Here is a 22,373-nt window from a genome sequence, read left to right on the forward strand (position 1 = left end):
CTTTTGTTCTAAATATTTACAAGGAGACTTGTCACATGCTGGGAGAGAGAAGACAAGTTTTAACTTTTAGATCATTTCTATTGCTGTTCTTCTCAGAACTGCATTCCTTTTAAACAACTTTCACTTTTAATCTATAATTAAAGCCAAAGTTTTCTTTTAATTTTAAAAGCTTGTCCTTGGACTAAAATAACATGGAACATTTTAAAACATTGATCCAAGCTGCTGTAGATATGTTTTACTTAAACCACAGAGCCTGCAGTTGGATTCCTCGCTTTGCCAGATCGGCTATGAACTGTAAGTGTGGCAGTAATGACTGTGGAGTCCTGGATGCTGCACTACCAGCAAGGAAGGTTGTTTTTCTGGAGTTGTTCCTCCCTTTGGGCCCTATTCATGAATGACTTAATCTCTGTGTACGATCAAATGTCATGCAAGTTACTGTGCACAGAAAAATTAAGGAATGCTTCTCTTCCCCATGTTCCTTTCATGGAATTGCTGTGCCTGCCCGGCAAGCAGTTGGAGAGCGGTAAGGGTGGGAAGCGAGCAGCAGCAAAAACACACACAAAAAACCACGAGAAGCAATACAAAAAGAGGGAAACAAAGAAAACAGAAAAAAACTTTCAAAGATTGGATGTGCAAGTTGGATTAGGCTGTGCATAGACAGTTCTAGTTTGCCCAGGCAGCACCAGCTGGAGGGGGAAGCCGGGCTATCGAGCGGGGGGTGTTACAGGGGCGATACATTCACCATGAAAAACAAAAGTGTGCCCCGGTATCTTCTCTGGAGCATTGGCCATAAAGATGATTTTTAGTGCATGTTGCTATTAGCTTGTTTAATCTTGGAGAGCAAACATTTACTGTTTTGATGGGCAGATCTCAACAAGTTCAGGGAATCGATGCTTCTTAGTCTTTTTATCGTCTTGACCCAATTGCTTGTGTGGTGTAATTCTATCCTTTTGCAGGATGTTAAACCACTTCACTTGAAGCCAAGATAGAGATTTTCAGTAGTTGTGATATTAATTACACGATAAATGCCATATTCGGAACTTTTCTTTCGATCTTTTAGTATTGTCTTAGATATCCAGCAGAATACAGGGGTGAAGCAGTGCATAACTGTCTCCATATTTATACAGACCTCTTCTTTGGTCTTTTAAGTTTCAACAAAGTTTTCACTTATGTTAGGTGTCATTCTCAGTTAAGAGTAAAGAAAGGATTTATATTATCTGAGTTGTTTTTCTCATTACCAACACCCTGCGGCCACTGCAAGAAATTCTGTCTGTCTCTCTGTGCCCTGGTGTGGGGAGAGATTGCTATAGCAGGGCTCCCGCTCAAAACAATGGCTGGTAGCAAATGGGAAATAACTTGACTCAGGCGCTGAACTCCTCCAGCTGTCAATGGACGCTACACTTGTTTGTCCAGGGCAGTGACTGGAATAGTCATTTAGCTCTTTTTGAGACACTTTCTATCCCTTTAGTACTGACAATGGACTTAAAAGATGTACCTTGCTTTTCAGGTAGATTATGGCTGGAGTATCGTTTTAGCTCTAGGAGGCGAAAAATAGAAGAAAGGATGGGGATGAAGGGAAAAAGGGAAACTCACAGCCAGGAAATAAATACAGATGGGAAAATAAAGGACAGAAACTTTTGGAAGATTGTAAAGATTAGAGAGAGCTGAGGGAGGACAAGGAAAGGGGAGTGTATAATTGAGGACCAGAACCAAAAGGAAGAGGAAAGTGGAGAGAAATGGAGGGGAAGGAAGAGAAAAGAAAAGGGATCAAAGGGATGAAGGTAAGAAGAGAAAATACTAGAGAAGCAGATATGGTGGAAATACTGGTAGGAATCTGAAGTGTAACTGGAAAGGGCTCTAGAATAAATTAGGGAAGCATAGGAGATGTATACCATTTTTAACAATTCAAAATGAGAAGTTTGACATTTCTCCCTTTCAAAGTGTTAGACAAACAAGGGTAGATAAGTATTCAAGATATATATTTTACCACTCTTCTTAGAAGGCACCTTTGAATCTAATTACTATGTCTTGGCATTTTTTTCTGTGTTACACAGCCTAAGAGCAAATACATTTCCAGAAAAGGGTATGACCTTGCTTAGAATACAAAGCAAATTAATCCAAACTGTTGCTCACAACTCAGGGAAAAAAACAGAACTTAGTCTGGGACTGGGAAATACCCTAGTTCTGGTGGCAGTGGGGGTGGGGAGTCTGTTTTTGGGGGGAGTGTGGTTATTAATTTCCCAGTTTCTTGATGCATCCACAATCCCTGACTAAGCTCAACACAAAAAGTATAGAAGAGTTTTCATACTTTAGCTTAATCATACTCAACCCAGACTTTGACAAATTCTACCAAGACCTGTTTTGAAAACTCTAACTAGTTTTCAGGCTACTATAAGACAGCTTGGCCAAACATGGAGGCTTCTCTGACCTAGCATTCCTGAAAGTCTGAATTTTTCCCAGGTCTACTCCTTTCTGTAAATTTTGCAGATCAGATCTCCTATTTGAAAAATTTTCAAGTCATCATCTGTAAGTTGCAGGCAGAAAATCTTCTTAACCTATTGCATAGTTGGCTGAGGGCAACGTCTTTGTACTCCTCTGAAACAGGCATCGGTCAGTAGCATAGAAAGAACATCAACCAGGATGGACCGATAGTCTGATCCTGCCTGGCAATCCATGCATTCCTATAAATTCACGATATATATGAACCTAAAATATGTCACGCCAGATCAGATTATACCTATAACTTTCAAGTTCAACAAAAAGTTTTGTTTCTTTTTCCCCCAACATTTTTTAAAGAAACAGAACTTATCTGAATTAAAAACATGATTGGTGATGACGAGTGGGTGGTTCTGTTTACCCTGCCACATTATATAGTACCACTTTTACTCCTTGTTTGGATAGCAGTCACAAGACCCAGATATCAAGCTGTGAAAGTATTTTTCTTGCAGCAGCCTTTCTTTTTTTGGCAGGCAGTGGCTTTGGAGATGCCTCGCGTTTTGTCATGTGATTGGACTGCTGATGAGGTTTCTGTGCTGCCTCATTTTCCTGGATTCCATCTGAATTAACTCTTCTTTGGGGTGCAATTGTTAGCACACTTCTGAATGAGTGGAGTTTTGCATCATAGTGTAATGAGCTCCTAATACTTAGTCTCTGTAAGAAAACAGCCCGTTAAGAAGGAATTTGCTGCATTTGTTCCAAGTGACAGAAATCTGTTTTCTGTACCTCCAGCTGTCCACATTGAAAACACATTCCTTCTTCACAGTAATATTCCTTCCTGAAACACGGGAAAATGAGAGGAAATGACTAGTATATAATTGTTCCATCTAAAAACATTCAGCTTAGTCTTGTAAACACATAAACTAGTTCTTTGTAGACAAATGTCTTAATTTTCTTTAAACTGCATATTTAGATGTCGAAGATAGAGAAGCTGGACACGTCAAATACGTATGGTTCCTATTGCATCAGAGGCTTTCTTAATTTTGATATTCTAATTGAAAAGACATTTTTGAAAGCATGCTAACTTCGCAGAAACTAATCTATCAGACCCTCTGTCTGGTCTAGGTTTTATTCTTCCATCTATCACCATACTCTGGAAACATCTTTCACTTTAACTGTACAGCAGTAACAATATCCCTCATGGACTTTGAATTGCCCTTGTTACTTGCAGTGCTTGATGTGGAAGCATGGTTTGGGGTAGCTGATGTTAGAGAGCTGATAGGGGCTTGAAGGGGAGAGAATTAGCAGGAGGGAAGGAATGACAGAAAGGACTATAATTTGTTTCTAAGTTTTTACCTTATTCCTGGATAATTTATTAAACAAAATGCCCTAGGGTAAGTAGTATTTTTAACTGGACAAAATTTCTGTCCACATCAGAGAAATACTGCAGTTCTGCTTAAAAATATAAGCTATTTTATCAATGTCATGAAACAACTACCTGCCTTGGATAATGCAGAATTTCAGTTTGGCATCCAGGAGCATGAACAATATGTATTCGTTTTTTCTCCTACAAATAATAGGCAGAAAACTGCTAAGTTTACATCTGAAATAGGTACATTTGAAATAGAAAACACATTTGTATCTCAGGCACTGCTGTTAAGTTTTCTGCTAGCATGGCCTTTAACTGCAGGTGCTTGCTCTGCAGAGAGCTGAGCATTATACATTTGCTTGCAGGTTGCGATGGGGTGGGATGTCTTGGGCTGAGTTAGAGCCCCCTCTCCAGCAGTATCCTGAGCCCTTTGCACTGCAGGTGCTGGGCTCTCACCTGCTGCAGTGAGTGCACAAGATGTGGCACTGGCTTTGGTCTCAATTCTGTGTAAATCCACCTTTCCCAGGTATACAGAATATTTAACAATGAATCGCCCTTTTTTTATCTGCTAACATGTACAATATAAAGTCCACAAAGGTCATAGAGGTCAATTTATTTATTAAATAGAAATACTTGAGTCCAAAAAACGTTATGAATCATTTTGGTGTTTTAAGTTCAGGATGCAGAGTAAATTATTCCAAAAATAATGGTAGCCAAATGTCATCCCCTCCAAAAGTTTGTGTAATATCTATTTATCTGTGGGCAGATGACTGCTATGTATAATCAGAGGCAGACTTTTGTCAAATTGAGACTAAGTAAACACAGCTGAACACAAGCAAGTTGGACTACAACTTTTTTGAGTTTTGCCAGTGCTGTTATGACCTTGAAAATGAGCGTTTCTTCAGAGCAATCTGCTTTCAATATGGGAGAGTTTTTAATGTTTTGAATTTACAAGTATTGATTGGAAATTTGTTCTGTTTAATTTTTTTTTTTTTTTTTTTTTTTTTGTCCAAATAAATGAAAAGTGTGTATTTGCCCAAAGGAGGGCATTCTTTCAGCTGCTTGGAAAGTAGGAATGTTTTGTAAAGGAACATATACGGCACGTATCTATGAGAACAAGCAACAACAGTTAGAGCTGTAAACTCATCTGAAGCCTCATTATAAATCAGAGAAAATTTTGTACTTTTTCCTTGAAATAAAAATGCTTTTTTTAAAAATAAAAAAATGTGCTATGCAAGTAAACGTAGCATTTAGGCAGTAGATTTTATACTACTACATCTCTAGGTTCTGTTTTCATCATCATTGAAAAAGTAGTACTTCCATTTATAAATTTTGCCTATTTTTTCTAAAACTTAGTGTCCTACTAAACATTTTCTACAGATCCTATTTTTCTCTGGGACACAAAAAGAAAGGACTATGATTTTATTGACAAACAGGGGTATATTTTAAACCTTAGTTTTAGTATGTGAATTTTCTGCTTTTACGTTACCAATTGTTTGAACAGAAAACATTATGCTCTCTTGATTTTAAAGGCCGCAGCCCTTGGAGTCTCGAGGAGGCTTTAGACAGAAGTCAAATAAGAGCCTTGCTCAAAAATTTGTCCTTCAGTAATTACAGCAAGGGAGTCTCATCCGTGGCCAGTATCTCTGTTTCAAGGCACATCTTTCAAAGGGATATTTTTTTCATTTTAAATGCTGTATACAAACCATCTTAAACACCAAATTCAGGGGTAGGACACATGTGAACAGCCCTGTGGCCAGGAAGAGCCTTCCCAAAATCATTGTGCCCCGTATCCGCAAGCCATACTTCCCAATCTGCCTTTTTTTTTTTGGGCTGCAATTACCATTTTTAACAAATTCTTAGAGCAACAGTAGTTTCATGCCACCAGCCAAGCACACACAGCACCTTGTTCTTTATGGGTTGCTACAGAATGGCTTTGATTTTGCAAGCCAAGAACCATCCTAGCAGGTAGTCTTGGAAGTTTTTTGAAAGAACTGCAGAAGTCTCTTCTTGCTTCAGTTTTTGTCTTCACCTGTCATGGCAGCAAAAGTAAAATGAGGATGCAGTTGGAAATGGGGAGGAAGTGGAAGAGGAAGAAGATGATAGAAAAAAGGACGACATGGCTGAGAAGCTATTTTAATTGAGAATTGCAAACAGTGGATATGCTTGTACGTTCCTATGTGTTCCTATACTTTCTTCTCTGTACTGAAATGCAGATTTCAAAAAGAAAGCAGGAGACGCTGCTTGCAGGCCTGACTGAGCAATGCAGCTCCTTAATAGTAACCAAAATCACCTGAAAAAGGGCTTGATGCCAGGGTTTTTAGGCACTTTGTTGTTTCCTGTGGGCAGCTCCTCCTTGGGGACTAAGGGTACAGACACTCACAGTGTCAGCGTCCTGGTTCTTATTCTGGGATTTCTTCTTCACCATGAAGGCTAATGAGGCTTTTAAAAATTAAAGTAAAATCAAAATGTGCCAGGTGTCATCTAAGCCCCTGGAGTGGGCCTCTGGGTGTTTGGAGGGTGCAGAGCAGGTGCTAGTTGCAAAGCTTAGGACCATTGATCAGGACATCCCTTGAGTTATAACAGCTTGCGGCAGCTGGCTGTTTCCAAGTTGCAAGAGGAAGGGGAGAGCCTTGCTGCGGATGGGGGCTATGGGTGATCAAAAACCTTCAAGGTCTGTTGAGCAGCCCTCAAGATGCTCCTACCTGTGATGGTACTCGCCTAGAAAGCGCTTTAAAAAGATATGCTTAACCTTGAGTTGCAGTTGGGGTTGGTGGTGTGTGCCAGTGCTAGCTGAGTCCTGCCCGTGACTGAGTTGCTCTCCCAGCAGTGCTCTGAGGGGCTGGGTTTGCCAACACCTTGCTCCTTTGTTCATCTGAAGTAAAACGGTAAAAAGTTGGTTGGTGGCAGCCAACTAGGCAGGTTGTGCAACTGCTTTGTGTGCCCTGATGAATCTGTAGCCTCACAGACGTTTGCTGGTGGTGCACGGTCTGTTTGCCTGCTCTTGCAGAAGGAGAGTGGTGAGGAAAGCAGGCATTGACCGCACGTGGGATTTGCTGCGTCTGCTTTGCAGACCCTTTGCAGGTCTCCATAAACTTTGCAAACTGTGATGTGTAGGCTGTTGTGCTACGGGAAAGCTTTGGCTCACGGGCAAAAGTAAAAAGTAAAAACTCTTGCAAAATGAAAAAAAAAAGCTTCTACTGTTTCAAAAGTGGAAACAGAACTACTACTAATAATAGCAGCAAGTTAATTAGAGAACATGCACAACTTCGGTTCACGGAGCTTAAAGCCTTTGTATCGTAGCTGCCCGGCTTGCGTGGCTGCTCAGGGTCCTCCTCTCATCCTCCATCTAAAAGCTCGAAGCCTAGAGCTGAACTATGTCGGAGGGATCAAAGGATCAGTTTTTTTCACCATATTTATTCCCTGAAAATATGAATCTGGAACCATGGCTTCCTGTCTCATTGCTTTTCGCTATAGAAGTGAAAGTTCAGGATCTTAATTCTTGAAAGGGAGATGAGGATGCGAGGCTGTCTATACAAATACATGGTTGTTGCAGATGCTGCTTACCCTGAGGAAAGCAGCTAAGCAGGTCAGGGAAGACACATAAGCAAATTACAGAAGTGTGAGTTACTCTGACATAAAGTAAATTTGGTTGCTCCTTGAGCAAAAGCTCCACAGTGATTTCCAACTGCATCTGTGTGAGGAATTGCATTCTATGAATGCAAACATTTTCCATATTTTTATGCATGTGTATGTAGCCCAGTTTCCTCTGGTTGCAAACCCTGCTAGGTGAAGGGTCTTTTGGATATATGGTGACAGGAGGGAATACTGGTTATTTATACATGCTGATCAAGCTTCTGAGTTGTTTTTGATCTACAGATCTTCCAAATTATTTAAAATTCATATTTTTTGAAGTATGTCAGTTGATTTAACCATAAATACCATATGGCTTTACCATAAATATGTATGTGTATTTTAAGTCTGATATAGCAAACTGTTGCAGGAGAGAATTCCCTAATAGAAATCTCCTGACTTCCAGGAAAACAGTATGAGCTAATGTACAAGTATGTAGTAAATATGACATTATTGCCTTCTGCACTGTCTTAGATATTTTTGGAGCACCCTATCTCTGCACAAACCTGACATTTTTAAACAAACTCTATTCACTCTATTTGGGGGAAAAACATTACAAGAGGCTTTTTTAGATAACATGGTCTTTGATGTTGGAGGCTGATAGCCAGCAATTCAATTAGGTTTTAGTGGAGGCTATTGGCTTTAACAGCTGTTAGATCGTGTCCACTGTTGTGACTTGGGCTACACTGATCAAGGTAATCAGTGCCTTTTTGGGAGAAATACGTTTAATAGTTCCGGATAATATATTTTTCCTCTGTAGTAATGATACATAGTGCTTCAGTGATTTGTCATTTTATTAGTACAATGGCATGGATTACTTTTTATCACTCATTATTTAAAATATATGTTATTACTGTCATAATTATTGCTACTACTGTTTTGGTGTAGTTGCTATTTAGGTATAGTTTCCAGTGGCCAGTGTAGCTTTTTCAGGTAAGAGCTGTTTGCAATGATCTCAGAGAATCGGCATCTTCACTCAGGGAAACAGTCTGGGCATATTGCCTGTGGTTCGGATGCTCTCTATTTGAAAGCAAATCTGTTTGGCTTCAAATGTTGTGGCTTAGGGTCCTCTACAGCTCAGCATCTTTGTGAACTGCTCTTCCTGGGATGAATGGCAGAGGGTTTGAATACGCCTCATTGCTATGCAGCGTGTCCTACAGTTAGAGGAGCGAACAGAACAGTAGTAGTCTCTGCAGTGCCATGGACTGAGTTTTACAGAGACCTCAAAATTCATGCGATGGTGCTGTATTAAGAACTGCAAGCAGTATGTCAAGGTGAGGATGAGCTAGTAAGCCCTGTCTCTCTGCAGCAATCTTTGCTGTGATAGAGGTCCATTGATGTGGCATAGCGTTGCTGTCACGGCTCAGGCAGAGTGCTGTGCCACGTGGATACATGATGTCCTGCTACGTAGTGCACATTTACTCAAGTGTGCCTCATGTCTGAGGCCCCAAGCACTGAGAAGTCTGAATTCAGTCCCGTGTTGTTATCAGTTGACGATGCTTCCCTGCTGGTTTCTTGAAAATCGCTGTCTCCAAAAGCAGCAGTGTGTGCTGAATAACAAACCCCTTCACATTCAGACTGTTCAGGTTTGGGAATGGAGCCAACATTCTTGAAGAATGATTTAGTGGCCAATAAACATCTGCAAAGTCTGTAAGACTGTCAGAAGTAGTAACATTGAAAGTAAAGATCATATCAGTAGCAATTCCCCTGTCCTGACAAGGCAGTCAGTGCAAATATTTGTTCAGTCATCCTTGCTCTTATTCCCGTTATCACAGACAGTTTCACATGTTTGCCAAAAGAGCAATTCCATCTTCTTCCACGAAGCTGTTCACATCCAAGGCCTTTGCAATGTTAAATACTGGCCTACTACTGTTTCAGGACCTCCCACACATGCTCCTTTGGAGTGCAGGAGCCTCATTTCTCTTATGCAAAGACTCCACTGTGAGGAACTCTTACAACTTTCCATTAGTGAGCATCTGCAGTGTTAAGGTTTTGCTGCTCCTGAGGATTCAAGCTCAGTCTGGCTGATTTATCACACTGCACCAATCTCCATGATAGCTAAGCTCTTCTAAGTACCCTTCTCCAGCAGAGTCATTGAAATTGCACTGCATTAAGACTCACACCATTTGTAAATACAAGGTGATGTTTGGAGGAGAAGGTGTTTCTGCTTCTTCAAAACCTCTTGGCAAATGGGTACCTCTTCAAGAATAGTTCTAGGTAGGCAATTCTTCACCTCCAAGAGCTTTCACCCTTTTGCCAGGTTCGCTGCACTGTCTCCCACTTGCTCAGTGAGTAGGAAAACTGAAAACACAGCCCTTCTTGAGATACCTCCCAGTTTGCTAGAATCTCTGAGGGCCTGTTCAGAAGGTGTCTGGGAGTATTTAGGTTTGGGAAGAAATCCTGTAATGGAAATAATAACAGTGCAAGTTGTGGTGAGCAGGAGCATGAAGACTGCAATAGCTTCACAAGGGAAAACAAAGGGAGCAGAACTTAAAACTTGACTCAAAAATAATGCAATCAAACTCTAAAATAGTTTTTGTGCAATTGGAGATGAGAATAATCCACAGGCAACTGTTCTCCCTGTGAATCACTCAGCAATGATTCTTTCTGCTGGTTATTCTGCATATGGTGAGGGAGGTGTGTGACAGCAGCTTTCTGTGTAGGTTCCTGTAATCCCTCAGGATGCTGATAAAGGGGTTCTCATCACATTTCTAGCTAGATGAGGAAAGAGATACCTTACTGACATATGTAAGCTGGCCTAGTTTGAAAGAAGCTTCAAAACCCAGCTCACATCCTCACTGGGTGCTCTTTGCCGCTTCTCTACCAGCAAGGCACTAACGTGAACGCAGCTGAGCATCTCTCAGGCCAGGATGATTGATTTTGTGATGTGTTATTCAGTGCCATTTGATACGTTCCATTTGATCCTTTGCAAACTTTAATAAAGTTGTTTTCATAAGACGTCTGTAAGATTTAACAAATGGGGAACAATTACAATTCAAAGTCATTTTAGGTACCTAAGACTTCGTGGGTACTTGTGGTTTCATGACTCTTTATACATTCAAAGCACAGCTCTTGTTGACCTCATTTGCACCTGTGAGTGCTCAGCATTGCTGAAGACGGGAGCCCGGACTCTCCAGTTGGAGTCCAGAGACTGAGGAATGTACCGTGCATTGTGTGCTACACAAACCTGTAGCACAAGCAGGGAGACTGTCAATCACTAACGTGCTTTACTTGGTGGTGTTAAATCCATCTGACTGTCTTTTATCTTTGGGCATTCGCCTTCTGCAACAGCTTCAGAGCTGCTGTGCCGTGGCACTGAGGTTGCGTGGGGAAAGGTCTCATCTACTGCTCTGGGTTTGGCCCCAGAGCCGGTCCATCCTGCACCTTCGGGGAGACTGTGACCACGGAAAATACCACGTGTGATTGTGCTGCTGTGTCTCACAGCACGCTTAGCAGGAAGGCAGACGGCTTAGGCATTCCCAGCTGATACAGGTATATACATATGAACATATTTCTATCTCCTTATGGATATAAATATTTTTTAAAATTTCACATACAGTCCCTCGATTTGCAGGATCTGTTGTGCAACAGTTGTCTCAAGTGACCATGAGGCTCTTTTGCAGCCCACAGCCAGTTTTACGGCTGTTTGACTGTTGGAGCCCTGTATGTGCTTATGCACTTCCTTAGAAGCTGCTTGAATTTTTATGCCTGTGATTGCAGAGAGCAATAAATTTGGGACATAAATTAGGTACCTGGGGCTTAGTATTTGGACATAAGTATTGTGCACATCCCAGTACCCCATGCAGTGGGCGGAAGTTGCTACGTTTAAAAAGATCGTATTTGTCAGTCTTTTCTTTGTCTTACAGGCGAGTGAAAGAAACAGTGAATTTTCTCCCCTCGACAGACTTACCCTTTCTTTACTCCATGCTGCTGGCTAAGCACACCCTGGAAATCACTTCTGGCATTCACTTAGAAGTTCCTTCACTTGCCTGAAAATACAGCACCTTGTAATTTAAATTGCCTTTGTGCAGTGTATGCCATGTCTGAGCCCGCCTGGCTCCCAGGGGCAGGAGAGGAGCTGGCTCCGGCGAGCGAGGCCGCGGGAACTGGAGAGCACGTTTCTCCGAATTCTGCAGGAGGCTTTTGAAAATATCCTGTGTGCACGCATTCATATCATAACGTTACACCGCATGTGTAGGGTCTGCTCCCAAACCCACAGCCAACTAGCGTAACAAAATCAGATTTTACTGCTGTAGTGTCAGCCTGAGGTTGAAATATGGCTTTGAAACCCTCCCTTTCACCCCGCTTTTTTAATGAAAAACAATTGAGCTGGAGTGTAATAGTGCTTACCCTGGCTACATTTGACTTCAGCTTTTTATGTTTAAAGTCTTATTTTAAGCTTTAAGAGCTCCCAATTAAACTTTTTAGATCCAGAATGAAAGCCTGAACATACCTGCCTGCACAACAACAAGATTCCTGGGTGGGAAAAGGATATTTTTATATTAAAAATAAAGAAAATTAACATAGCGTTATGTTTTCTCCCTTCATACTCCTGACTCTTCTTTTTCTAATGAATCTTCATTTGCGATTTTCTCATTTGCTTTTTTTTTAACATCTCTCATACCCTTTCCTTTATTTCTTTTTCTTCCCCTTCCTCTTCTCTTTTCTCCTCTCTTTTTTATTTCACCCTCCTCCTTCTCTGCTGCCTAACTTGGTTTTCACTGTTAACCCATAACGGTTTGCAATAGGAGGGCTAGCTCCTTCATCCTTCCAGTCAGCACTGCACGTGCTGTAAATCCCTTTCTAAATAAGACCAAAAAAAAAAATGAAGCCTAGGTCAGATATTTGTTAATCCATTATGAAATGCATGTGGGAGACTATCACCAAGGAATCTGACAACATTACACTATTAATTACATGCCAACTCAATGAGGAAAAATTGGATTTCAGTCAACTTTGCAGCAAACGAAAAGAACATAATACCATATAACCATCAGTTCATTAGCAACTTGCCTCCAGTGCTACATGGCCCCGACTCCCATTATAAGCTGTATTAAAGTCTGGCTGAAAACACAAGTCTCACACAGTGCCCTGCCTCGCACAGAGGAGAACACACTGTCACTGGTCATGGGAAATTTAGAGCCAGCCGTGACAGCCCGAACAATGAAGTGATTTACACCAGGTTTGTATCTAGTTTGCTAACTCATAAATTCTTACATGCAGGTGCATAGCCCAGGACCGCAAGGCCATTTGCACCATGCCTACTATTATGTGGAGCTTTCAGTGCACTTATTAATGCAAATGTTAATATAGACCTGCAAACTCAATTCTCTTTTATGGTTTATAAAATACACCTACTCTAGTCTCTGTGGGCATGTACACTCATTTTATAAAAATCACATGTATTAAAATGTAATTAGATGCCTACTCCCACTTCAGCAGGCTCCAGGCTGCACAGGGGAAAAAAGTCTTCACATTCCCAGATATTCAGGAAAAATACTTGAGAGGTACCGGTTCCTCACAGTTAAATCTTACATCTGATGGTTGTTTGCGAGAAGTAAATTTTGAAGAAAGATTTCCCTGAAAAGGTTTGGTCTGAAGCACGATGGCAAAGGGATATTTCCAACATTGGCAAGACCCAATCCGTGGGTCTTAATAGGAGAGGTCAGACCAGGGCTAAACCTGTTCCTGGGAAAAACCTCTGGGAGAAGGAGGAAAAATATTCACTGAAGCTGTCACTGTGAACATGAATTGTCTTTGGGCTTTTTGTTCATCTGAAAGGATGTAACAGTTGATGACAGGTCGGTCGTTATACTTGGTGTCACTGTGAAGCCAGCGTGAAGTAGTGGGGTTGTGGAGGTGGCTTCATTACAAGCTGCTCCATAACCTCCTCCTGGAAGAAAGAGTGAGCAGTGGTAAATGAAAGCTTTGCTGAAAGGGAGTTTTCTCGAGAGTCTGGGCCCAGAGCTCATTCCTGCAAATTTCTGACAGCTTTCCTCCTCCCACTCAACAAAAGGACATGGTAATAAATCTTTGTCGGTAGAAATCCGGTACTCCCCTGAGATCCGACCAGCTGCAGTTGGTATCACACACACTTGCAGGTCGCACAGCCTCGTCACGTCTGCAGCCATCGGTTGTCTGAAACTCGAACAGGGACTTTCGTCCCTCCACTGAAAGGCTCTGCTGCACCAGCACTGCCAGCCCTGACTGGGCAGTTTCACAAGGGACAACGCTGAGCATCCTCTGTGGTGGTGGCACAGGATCTGCAGGAGGTCAGTCACCGGGGTGAGTGTTTCTGTAGGAAACTCAGGGGTTTGGAGTCTCTTCCAGCGTGAGCTTTCCTGTCTGTGCTTCTCCGTGATTAACCCTTAATAGGTCTGATGTCCCTGGGAAAACCTGGGAGGATGGTGCAAAAGGAAAAGGGTTTTAAGAGTTGCTGTGCTGGATCGGATGAGTCCTGTCTATGTCTAGAAAGTGTGGGTCTCTGGCGGAGGGGTACCTGTGGTCAGAAACTCATTTGTCTGTTCACATGAGGCTCAAAATGGGAGCACTGCAAGTGTAAGCATTGGAAGGCCAACTCCTGCTTCCTCCAATTCAAGCTAGAGGAGCTGAGGTTTGCTATGCTTGGGTTTTTCAGAAGGTGCTACAGGCTTTGCACCAACATTAAATGACTTTTCTTGTAAGAGGAAAGGGCCTGGCCTGGTGCTCTGGGCTACGCTTTCCTCTCCCTTGCACTGCTGAGCAGCCTGGGCTAAGCCACCCTCCCTCCCCAGATGTGGGTGAATGTTAGTGATGTTGTGCAATTCGTGGTTTAGTATGGGATCCTGTGGGAGGGAAGGAGTATGCAAAAGAGTACAGGAATATTAGCTCCAGTTAACTCGATTTTGCTCCTGGAGAACCAGAGATCTGAAAGTCGTATGTGCCCTGAAATTGCGGTTTGGAAAATACTAGAGTCAAGGTGTGTGTGTGTGTGACCCACAGAAATACCTCATCTCACCACTGATTTAGTCACACATGTAAACTTCATTTTTCATTCAGCTGCCTCAATTTATTTCCTGTTCTTCCCTCGTTTTCCTCCTCTTGCTTGTTTTGAAAATGCTGGTCAACACATGTTAAGTCAGAGTCTCCAAAAACAACAAAAGAAAGTTCAGGAAAGGCAGAGAGAGAAACAGCTGAATAGCATTGCCAATTTTAGAATGAAGATAAGTTATACAGGACCTTTTACTGAACCAACAAATATTTTATAGTGTTCACTATTTGGGGCCAGCAGTTTTTTTTTCCCTTCTGTTTTGAGCTAGAATAGGTGTGTAATTCATCAGGAATCTGTACATGTTTAAGTAGCTTCGAGAAGTATGACGGTCACGTGGGACTGACCTACTGTGTCTTGACTTCCATGTCCATTTTTTCCCCACTACATAATGTTCTGTGCCCTTTCCTCTCTGTCTCGTTCCCTCATTCACACGTTCTTTCCCCTGTTGGTTTCAAGCCATCTCTGCTTTGTCAGTGTTACCTGAGAACACAAAGCAGGGGTTTAAGCCAGTTGTTGTGGTTCAGCTTGAGCTGTGTATAACACCGAGCGAGGGAGCAGCGTGGATGCTTCTTGGTCCTACGTAAGTGGTTGTTCTTTCCTTCGCTGTTCCCAGCAGGGCCTTTAGGTGAAGTCAGTTCATCAACACACACGTGTGATATTCTTAGGTCAGAATTCTTAGATCCAAAGAATAAAATGTGACTGTAATTCACATGATTTAGCACACCCCTGAAGTCATCCAAGTATATGGAAGTAATGAGTCTGGACTCAGTGAATGGTAAGGGTCTGAATTGTTCTGAAATATTTGAATGTGCCGCAAGCACCACATAGCCAGAGAGCCTTTGTATGTTGTAAATTGGAGTAGAAGTGTGCTACAGCATTTATGCTGTGACTTTCTTCTCTAGTACTGGATGCAGTATGTAAAAGGGCACTGTGTATGTGTATGTACTTAGATATATTTCCTCTTGTGAATTATTTGTATAGTATTTTGACAACAATCAGGTGTAATGGCAATATACTGGAGGTAAGTGATGCTGTTGTCCGGTTTAAGGATGATTTGCCTGCAAGAACCCCGGCGTTTATTTTCTTTAAGTCGACCTTTCTGATAGCAGATGAACAAAAGAGAATATTTTAAATATGGGAGAAATCCTGGAGAATTCTGCTCTTAAATGCTTTTGAAGTGGTCGAAGTATTGCCTACGCATGTTGTCTTTGGACTTCTGAGACTCATTTCCATCTCTGCAAAAACAAGAGTGCAGGCTACCTTGCAAGAGAGCTGTCAGGATCAGCCAGTGAATGTTTATGAAGAAATTTCTCGGTGAAAAAAAAATATATATGCTACATATATTATTAATAATTATGTGAGTCCTGAAAAATACCATACTGTATCACAAAGCTGGTATTGTCCAGTGACTACACTCCTGGCACTACATGCTACAGTAAACTGTATACTGAAAACTCTTACTAATGGAAAGGTATACAGGATTCCATTGGTAAGTGATTTATAGTGACTTCCTATTATAAACAAGAGGGAACAAATATCCTGCCTTGCTGGTTTCTTGGGCGGATGGTGAGAGCGGAATGAGACATTCCTGGCCAGGCAAAAGCTGATTCTCTGGATGCTTGCAACCAGGAGCAGAATGAAGCACCAGAAAGTGAGGTATAAATGACAATCCAAAATTATAAATGATTGAGTTTCCATTTTCATAGTGCTTAAAACTTTCCAGTTGCAGAGCAAATGACCACTGTGTCAAGTGATTTCCAAACTTGTAACAAAAAGATGTTTCTGTTGTCTAATATTAAATAGACTTACTCGATACATCATCTCAATATATGCTGAAAAGTCTACCAACATCCTTTCACAAGAAGCACAGTGCTTCCTGAGACAGAACAAACCACCTTCAGCAGTAGCTTCTTTTGGGGTTTCAATTAATCATAGAATCATAGAATGGTTAGGGTTGGAAGGGACCTTAAAGATCATCTAGTTCCAACCCCCCTGCCATGGGCAGGGACACCCTCCACTACACGAGGTTGCCCAAAGCCTCATCCAACCTGCCCTTGAACACTTCCAGGGATGGGGCAGCCACAACTTCTCTGGGCAACCTGTTCCAGTGCCTCACCACCCTCTGAGTGAAAAATTTCTTCCTTATATCTAATCGAAATCTGCCCTCTTTCAGTTTAAATCCATTGCCCCTTGTCCTATCACTACACGCCCTTGTAAAAAGTCCCTCTCCAGCTTTCCTGTAGGCCCCCTTTAGGTACTGGAAAGCTGCTATAAGATCACCCCGGCGCCTTCTCTTCTCCAGGCTGAACAGCTCCAACTCTCTCAGCCTGTCTTCATAGCAGAGGTGCTCCAGCCCTCTGATCATCTCTGGCCCTCCTCTGGACCCGCTCCAGTAGCTCCATGTCCTTCTTATGCTGGGGACTCCAGAGCTGAACACAGTATTCCAGGTGAGGTCTCACGAGAGCTGAGTAGAGGGGCAGAATCACTTCCCTCGACCTGCTGGCCACACTTTCGATGCAGCCCAGGATACGATTTGCTTTCTGGGCTGCCAGCGCACATTGCCGGCTCATGTGAGCTTCTCGTCCACCAGCACTCCCAAGTCCTTTTCCTCAGGGCTGCTCTCAATCCATTCTCCGCCCAGCCTGTACTTGTGCATGGGATTGCCCCAACCCACATGCAGGACCTTGCACTTGGCCTTGTTGAACTTCATGAGGTTCCCACAGGCCCACCTCTCCAGCCTGTCAAGGTCCCTCTGGATGGCATCCCTTCCCTCCAGCGTGTCTACAACACCACACAACTTGGTGTCATCTGCAAACTTGCTGAGGGTGCACTCAATCCCACTGTCCATGTCTCCAACAAAGATGTTAAACAGCACTGGCCCCAGTACTGACCCCTGAGGAACACCACTCGTCACTGGTCTCCACTTCTACATCAAGTCATTCACTGCTACTCTTTGAGTGCGACCATCCAGCCAATTCCTTATCCACTGAGTGGTCCATCCATCAAAACCATGTCTTTCCAGTTTAGAGACAAGGATGTCTTGTCTCTAAATATATACTATAAAAATAATAAATATACTATTGAGCACAACTGGAGTTTGTTTAGGAAAGTTATTTGTGCTGGCCATTGGTATGCTGTTGATAAACTTCTGTGTACACCCTATGAACTAAGTCTTGGAAACTGTGGAATATGATAATGCATCAGCATTGGCTTTCTCTGGAGTCACTTGACACATTGATCTAAGCTTGACAAGTCTGTAGGGGTTGAAATTTGTGTCACAGCCTGCCTTGATCCGGCTAGTGGGAGGACCACACGTTTTCAGGACACACCAGAGGTGGCTGCCACTTAAGGCATGTTAAAGTTAACCACAGCACTTGGAGAGGGCAGCTATGGTGCATCCTTGGTACCTTGCACAAAGTGCTGCCTGTCATGTAGTGAGACAGGGCTCATGAGTGAAGTGCGAGATCTACCCATCAGCACGTGCTCTGGGGTGAGTCCTTAGCTGAGTGTCCTCAGTGAGATTCAGTATGCTGCATCATTTTTCCATTCCTTTCATTACCATTTTCATAGATGTTACCCAGGCCCAGTGCTATTTCCTCAGTGCCTCAGAGAAGAAATCTAGGAACATGTTGTGCGATGGTCGAGAAACTGAACACTTTCCATATTGAGAATGCTGTTCTTTGGTTATATTCATGAAGCAATCTTATCAAAATGTTGTTTTTACAGTTGAAATATGCTTTGCAGTTGTTGTGCAGAGATGTCAAGTATCAAAAGCTTTAATTAGTAGTCAGGGGTAGAACAGGTAGATTGCAAAAGATTAAGAAGAAGCAAAATACTAGGCAAGATTCACTTAAAAAAAAGAACCCAACTGGATAAAATTTTGTCATCTACCTTCCCTTTTGTCAGTGAAGAGCCAGACGTGGCCAGACTGCAATTCTTCCAGGTTGAGCTAAGCAGTTAAGGCTGTAGTTACATCACCAGTTTAATCTCCAAAAGAGAGACATGATCCTACCCCTCATCCAGCTCAAAGCATCTCCACATGGATGATAATGCTGCCCAAAGGGAAACAGTGGGAGGAGGTGGCCATTGAAGAGGGCATTGCGATCTGGTTTTGCAGCAGCACCCAGAGATGTCGGACTGCAGTGTTAGATAGGTGGGCTGGAACCACTTCTTGGGGGACACTTCTGTTGTTTGTGAAAGAGGCGTGGACAACTAGCCTGGATAAAGGCTTAGATGACTTAGACGGCAGGTTCATGGCAAGTGAGGTGAACCCTGCTCTTCCTTTCAAACTGGATCAAGTTAGTTTGACCAGCAAAGTGTCAAGGAGAGCATGATAAATGGTCTTTGTCTCTCTCCATGTGGTTATCCTCATCCAAAAATGGTAGTAATACTTATTTCCTTCACTAAGGGCTGTTCAGACAGATGTGAACTGCTTGGATGCTATGGTAGTGCAAACTGAGATGTACTGTCAGAGGTTTGGTATAGCAGAAAAGGATTTTTGGCAAGAAAAACAGGGTCTGTGCTTTGAAATGATAGATTTTCAGACTTCATTGTACTAACATGCTTTTACAGCAGTTATTAGCAAGAGCTTTGCAAATTATCAATGATGGCTTTATTGTAACCTGGTTTCAAGTTTCTTTGACATAAATTATTTGTTTGAAAAAATATAAAATCTGAATGGACTAGAAAGACTAGTAATTCAGGAAAAATCTGAAGTGATGTTAAAGAATAGGTATCTATTTTTTTCCGATTTGTATTTTTTAGCTTTGCTACTGCTTTTATATGCCATGGGCAAGCTGCTTTCTTTTAGAGCTGGCTAAACACCAGTAAAAAATATTTGCAAATACTCCTTCAAATAAACGCTGGAATTGGAATGTGTGTCACCATTCACACCTACTTTCCTCAGAAGTTTGTACAAGCAATTTTTTTGTTCATAGGAAATATTTTCCAACAGCAAAAGAAACTGACAGATGCTTGAGAGAGGTGTATTTATATCCAGGTTTGCTCTGGCAACAACGTTCTCTATTACTTGTCATTTCCATTTCTATATCTACTGACCTATTCAGTCCTAAACCTCCTCTTTAAAATTGTCTCTATTTAAAAAAAAAAATTAAGCGGGACTGAAAAATTATTTGTAGCCAAGTACAGCATGAAGAAGGAAACTTTTGGTGTCATTCAATACCTTTCTGGATCAAATGGTTTCTTTTTCCCTTTGTTCCTTCTCCTCTGTATAGGTTGAACTTCCCTCTCTTGAATTCCAGTCAAGCATTGATCTAGGAGAGCTTAAGAGATACTGATTTAAGATGTGTTCTTTTGGAACAAATGTAAACCTTGGTCACTTGTAGATATTTACTTATAAAGCTGTTTTGCAAAAGGATGGAAGGCTGCTAAATCAAACAGCTTGGCAAACATCTGACCTCTGAAATAACAGCTGGTCTCCCTGCATTTCTTTGGTGAGACTGTGGTCTTCAGTGGTCACCTCCAAGTGCTGGAGTGTGGCTGGGCTGAGTTGTTCGACGCAGGCTGGCTGTATGAGAAAACGGGCTACTGGTCAGTGGTGGGCAGAGTCGCTTGTAAATTGAGAGCTACTAAGGGTTGCAACGTTCCTTGGGACCTATGCCACTGGAAGCTCAGTTTAAAGAAAAAATCAACTTTTAATTAACAATCTGATGGAAATCTAGCAATAAGGTTGATTTTTAGTTGGGAATCCAGCCACATAAAGAGATACATTACCTTATGAGATTTATACTGCGTTTAGGGGCTTTTTGGGTCCTGTAGCCATTAGTGCTCATGCTGCTGCTGTTTCTTTTGTTTGACTCATTCTCCATAGGTATGGCAGTTGGGCATTGGCTTCTCACTCCTCTATAACGTGTTTCTGTGTCAGGATAGCAAGCCCACTGAGTAGAGCTTATACATTTCTGCCTGGTAAATATTTCTGGCTTCTCTGCAACATGAGGACTTAATGAATGAACAAATGTGACTCTTGATGGGAAAGCGTAGCTTATGCCTGTGATGCAATTTCATCTTTGAGGGCTGTTAACCATGTGTGCTTGTTACTTGTACCCTTCTCAGCCTGCCCCTGTGACTGAGTCGCAGCCTGGGCAAGGGGCACATTAAAACCACACACATCTTGTGTGTATGGGTGAAAGTCCTATTTTTAGTGCATACAAGAAGACATTCACTGAAGCTGATTTTTATTTTTAGGTTTTGCAATTCCTTATGTCCTTGGGACTTCTGTTTTGAAGTCACCCTGCAAAATGCAGGTGAACCTTCAAGACGAGCTTTGTGTTCGCTATTGCCAAAATAGCCAAAATATTTTTTCCCAGACAGGGCTGATGTGGGATGCGTGGGGCAGAGCTCAGCGCTGCCTCTGCCAGTGCAGTTCTGGTGAGGCTCAGTGAAGTTCTGCCTCACCAAAGTCCATTTCTGTAAGATCATGTCTCAGGAACGTCCGTACAGTTGAAATTTCCCCACAGTGTTTTTTTGACATGTGCCCTGCTCCGAGCTCAGTGTAAATTCCTCCGGGCAGACGCTTGTGTGAAGCAGACCCTTTAGACGTGTCCGAACAAAGATTTTATTTGGAAATCTGAAATAAATTTTGGAATTAATCTTGGATTATTTTTCCATGTGTGTATTCCATGAACTTGATTGTTTTAAAAACTATTAAATCGACATCAATTTTTTTTTTGTTTTCAGAAGCTCTGGATAATGGACCAAATAAGTGTGAAAGGTGAGTAAGGGACTTGACAGTTTTCCAAAATAATAATTATTGCAGTTTTCCTGACATCACATAGCTATGAAGCTGTACATGTAAATATTTGTTATTGCTTGAATCTAGTGCAGCTAACAGAAAAGGAACCGGCAAAGATGAAACTTACTGGAAGGAGATCAACGCAGCTATGGCCCTAACGAACCTTGCCCAGGGGAAGGACAAACTTCAGGGAACCACCAGCTGCATCATTCAGAAATCATCGCATATATCAGAAGTAAAGACTGTTAAAGTGCCATTAGTTCAGCAGTTTTAAGAGATGAGTCCTTTTTCTTTTTCCTGTCAAACGGACATTTTCCTCACAGGATTGGTTTTCAGCAAAATAAGATTCACAGTTATGAGGCAAGTGTGGAAAATAGGCCCCCTTTTACAGTACGGTCAGTTTAAAAAAAATAGCATTCCTTCTGACTCAGACGTTTTCATTGTATTAAATGAAATGTTCAATTGCTTCTATAAAAGGCATGTAAATTATAAAAAAAAATGTTTTTATCAAAACATTAACTTATTTTATGTTAATCAAAGTGCGCATAAGATGTTTGCATTGCTATTACAGTAAGTGCCTTGCTTTCAAAAAATAAGCTATAACGTGGGCATAGTACAACAGTATTATGCCTCAAAATGACAATGCCATAATGCTTAAACTTTGTATATTATTCCAAGTGGGCTTAAGCAGCCTAGGGCTAAACACGTTACTGCTGGAGGCCCTGGAGAATTGTGCTTATTTGACTTGTACAAATTGACAAGTCTTAATGAAACTGTTACATCATTTTCTTTCTCTTTTTTAATCAACAGTGTTATAAAAATTGTACAGTATGTTTTGTCAAAGTGACAATGAGGTTGTTATGCATGTTTCTTACCTGTATATGCAGTATATTAAAATACCAAAATCATTCCTTTGAAAAGTGCAATACTCTAGAACACAAATTTAGGAAATAAGTTAATTGTTCAGATTATTTTGAACTTATGCTCCCAGCTATGTTGCTCATTAAAGATTTCTAGTTGAAAAGGTTCTAGCCAGACTAGCTGTAAATTCACGTTGAATTTCTATAATTTTAAAGCTTGCTAGTGACTTACTGAAGTTTTGATAGAAGTAAAATCAATTTTTTCTTGTACAAAACTAAATCTATCATGCCATT

At 41.6% G+C, this 22,373-nt stretch overlaps 1 protein-coding gene across 1 annotated transcript in view; it reads left to right on the forward strand.

Moving 5' to 3' along the window:
* MKX (mohawk homeobox) overlaps nt 1-21,493 on the forward strand; it is a 46,246-nt gene extending 24,753 nt beyond the window's left edge. The window contains exons 5-6 of the mRNA XM_086614907.1: nt 21,165-21,198; nt 21,307-21,493. Of these exons, the coding sequence (XP_086471033.1) occupies nt 21,165-21,198; nt 21,307-21,493 (221 nt within the window). The remainder of the gene's footprint in view (nt 1-21,164; nt 21,199-21,306) is intronic.
* Nucleotides 21,494-22,373: the final 880 nt, after the last annotated feature.

Source organism: Tauraco erythrolophus, chromosome 7 (genome assembly GCF_009769465.1).
Source record: "Tauraco erythrolophus isolate bTauEry1 chromosome 7, bTauEry1.pri, whole genome shotgun sequence".
Taxonomy (NCBI): Eukaryota; Metazoa; Chordata; class Aves; order Musophagiformes; family Musophagidae; genus Tauraco; species Tauraco erythrolophus.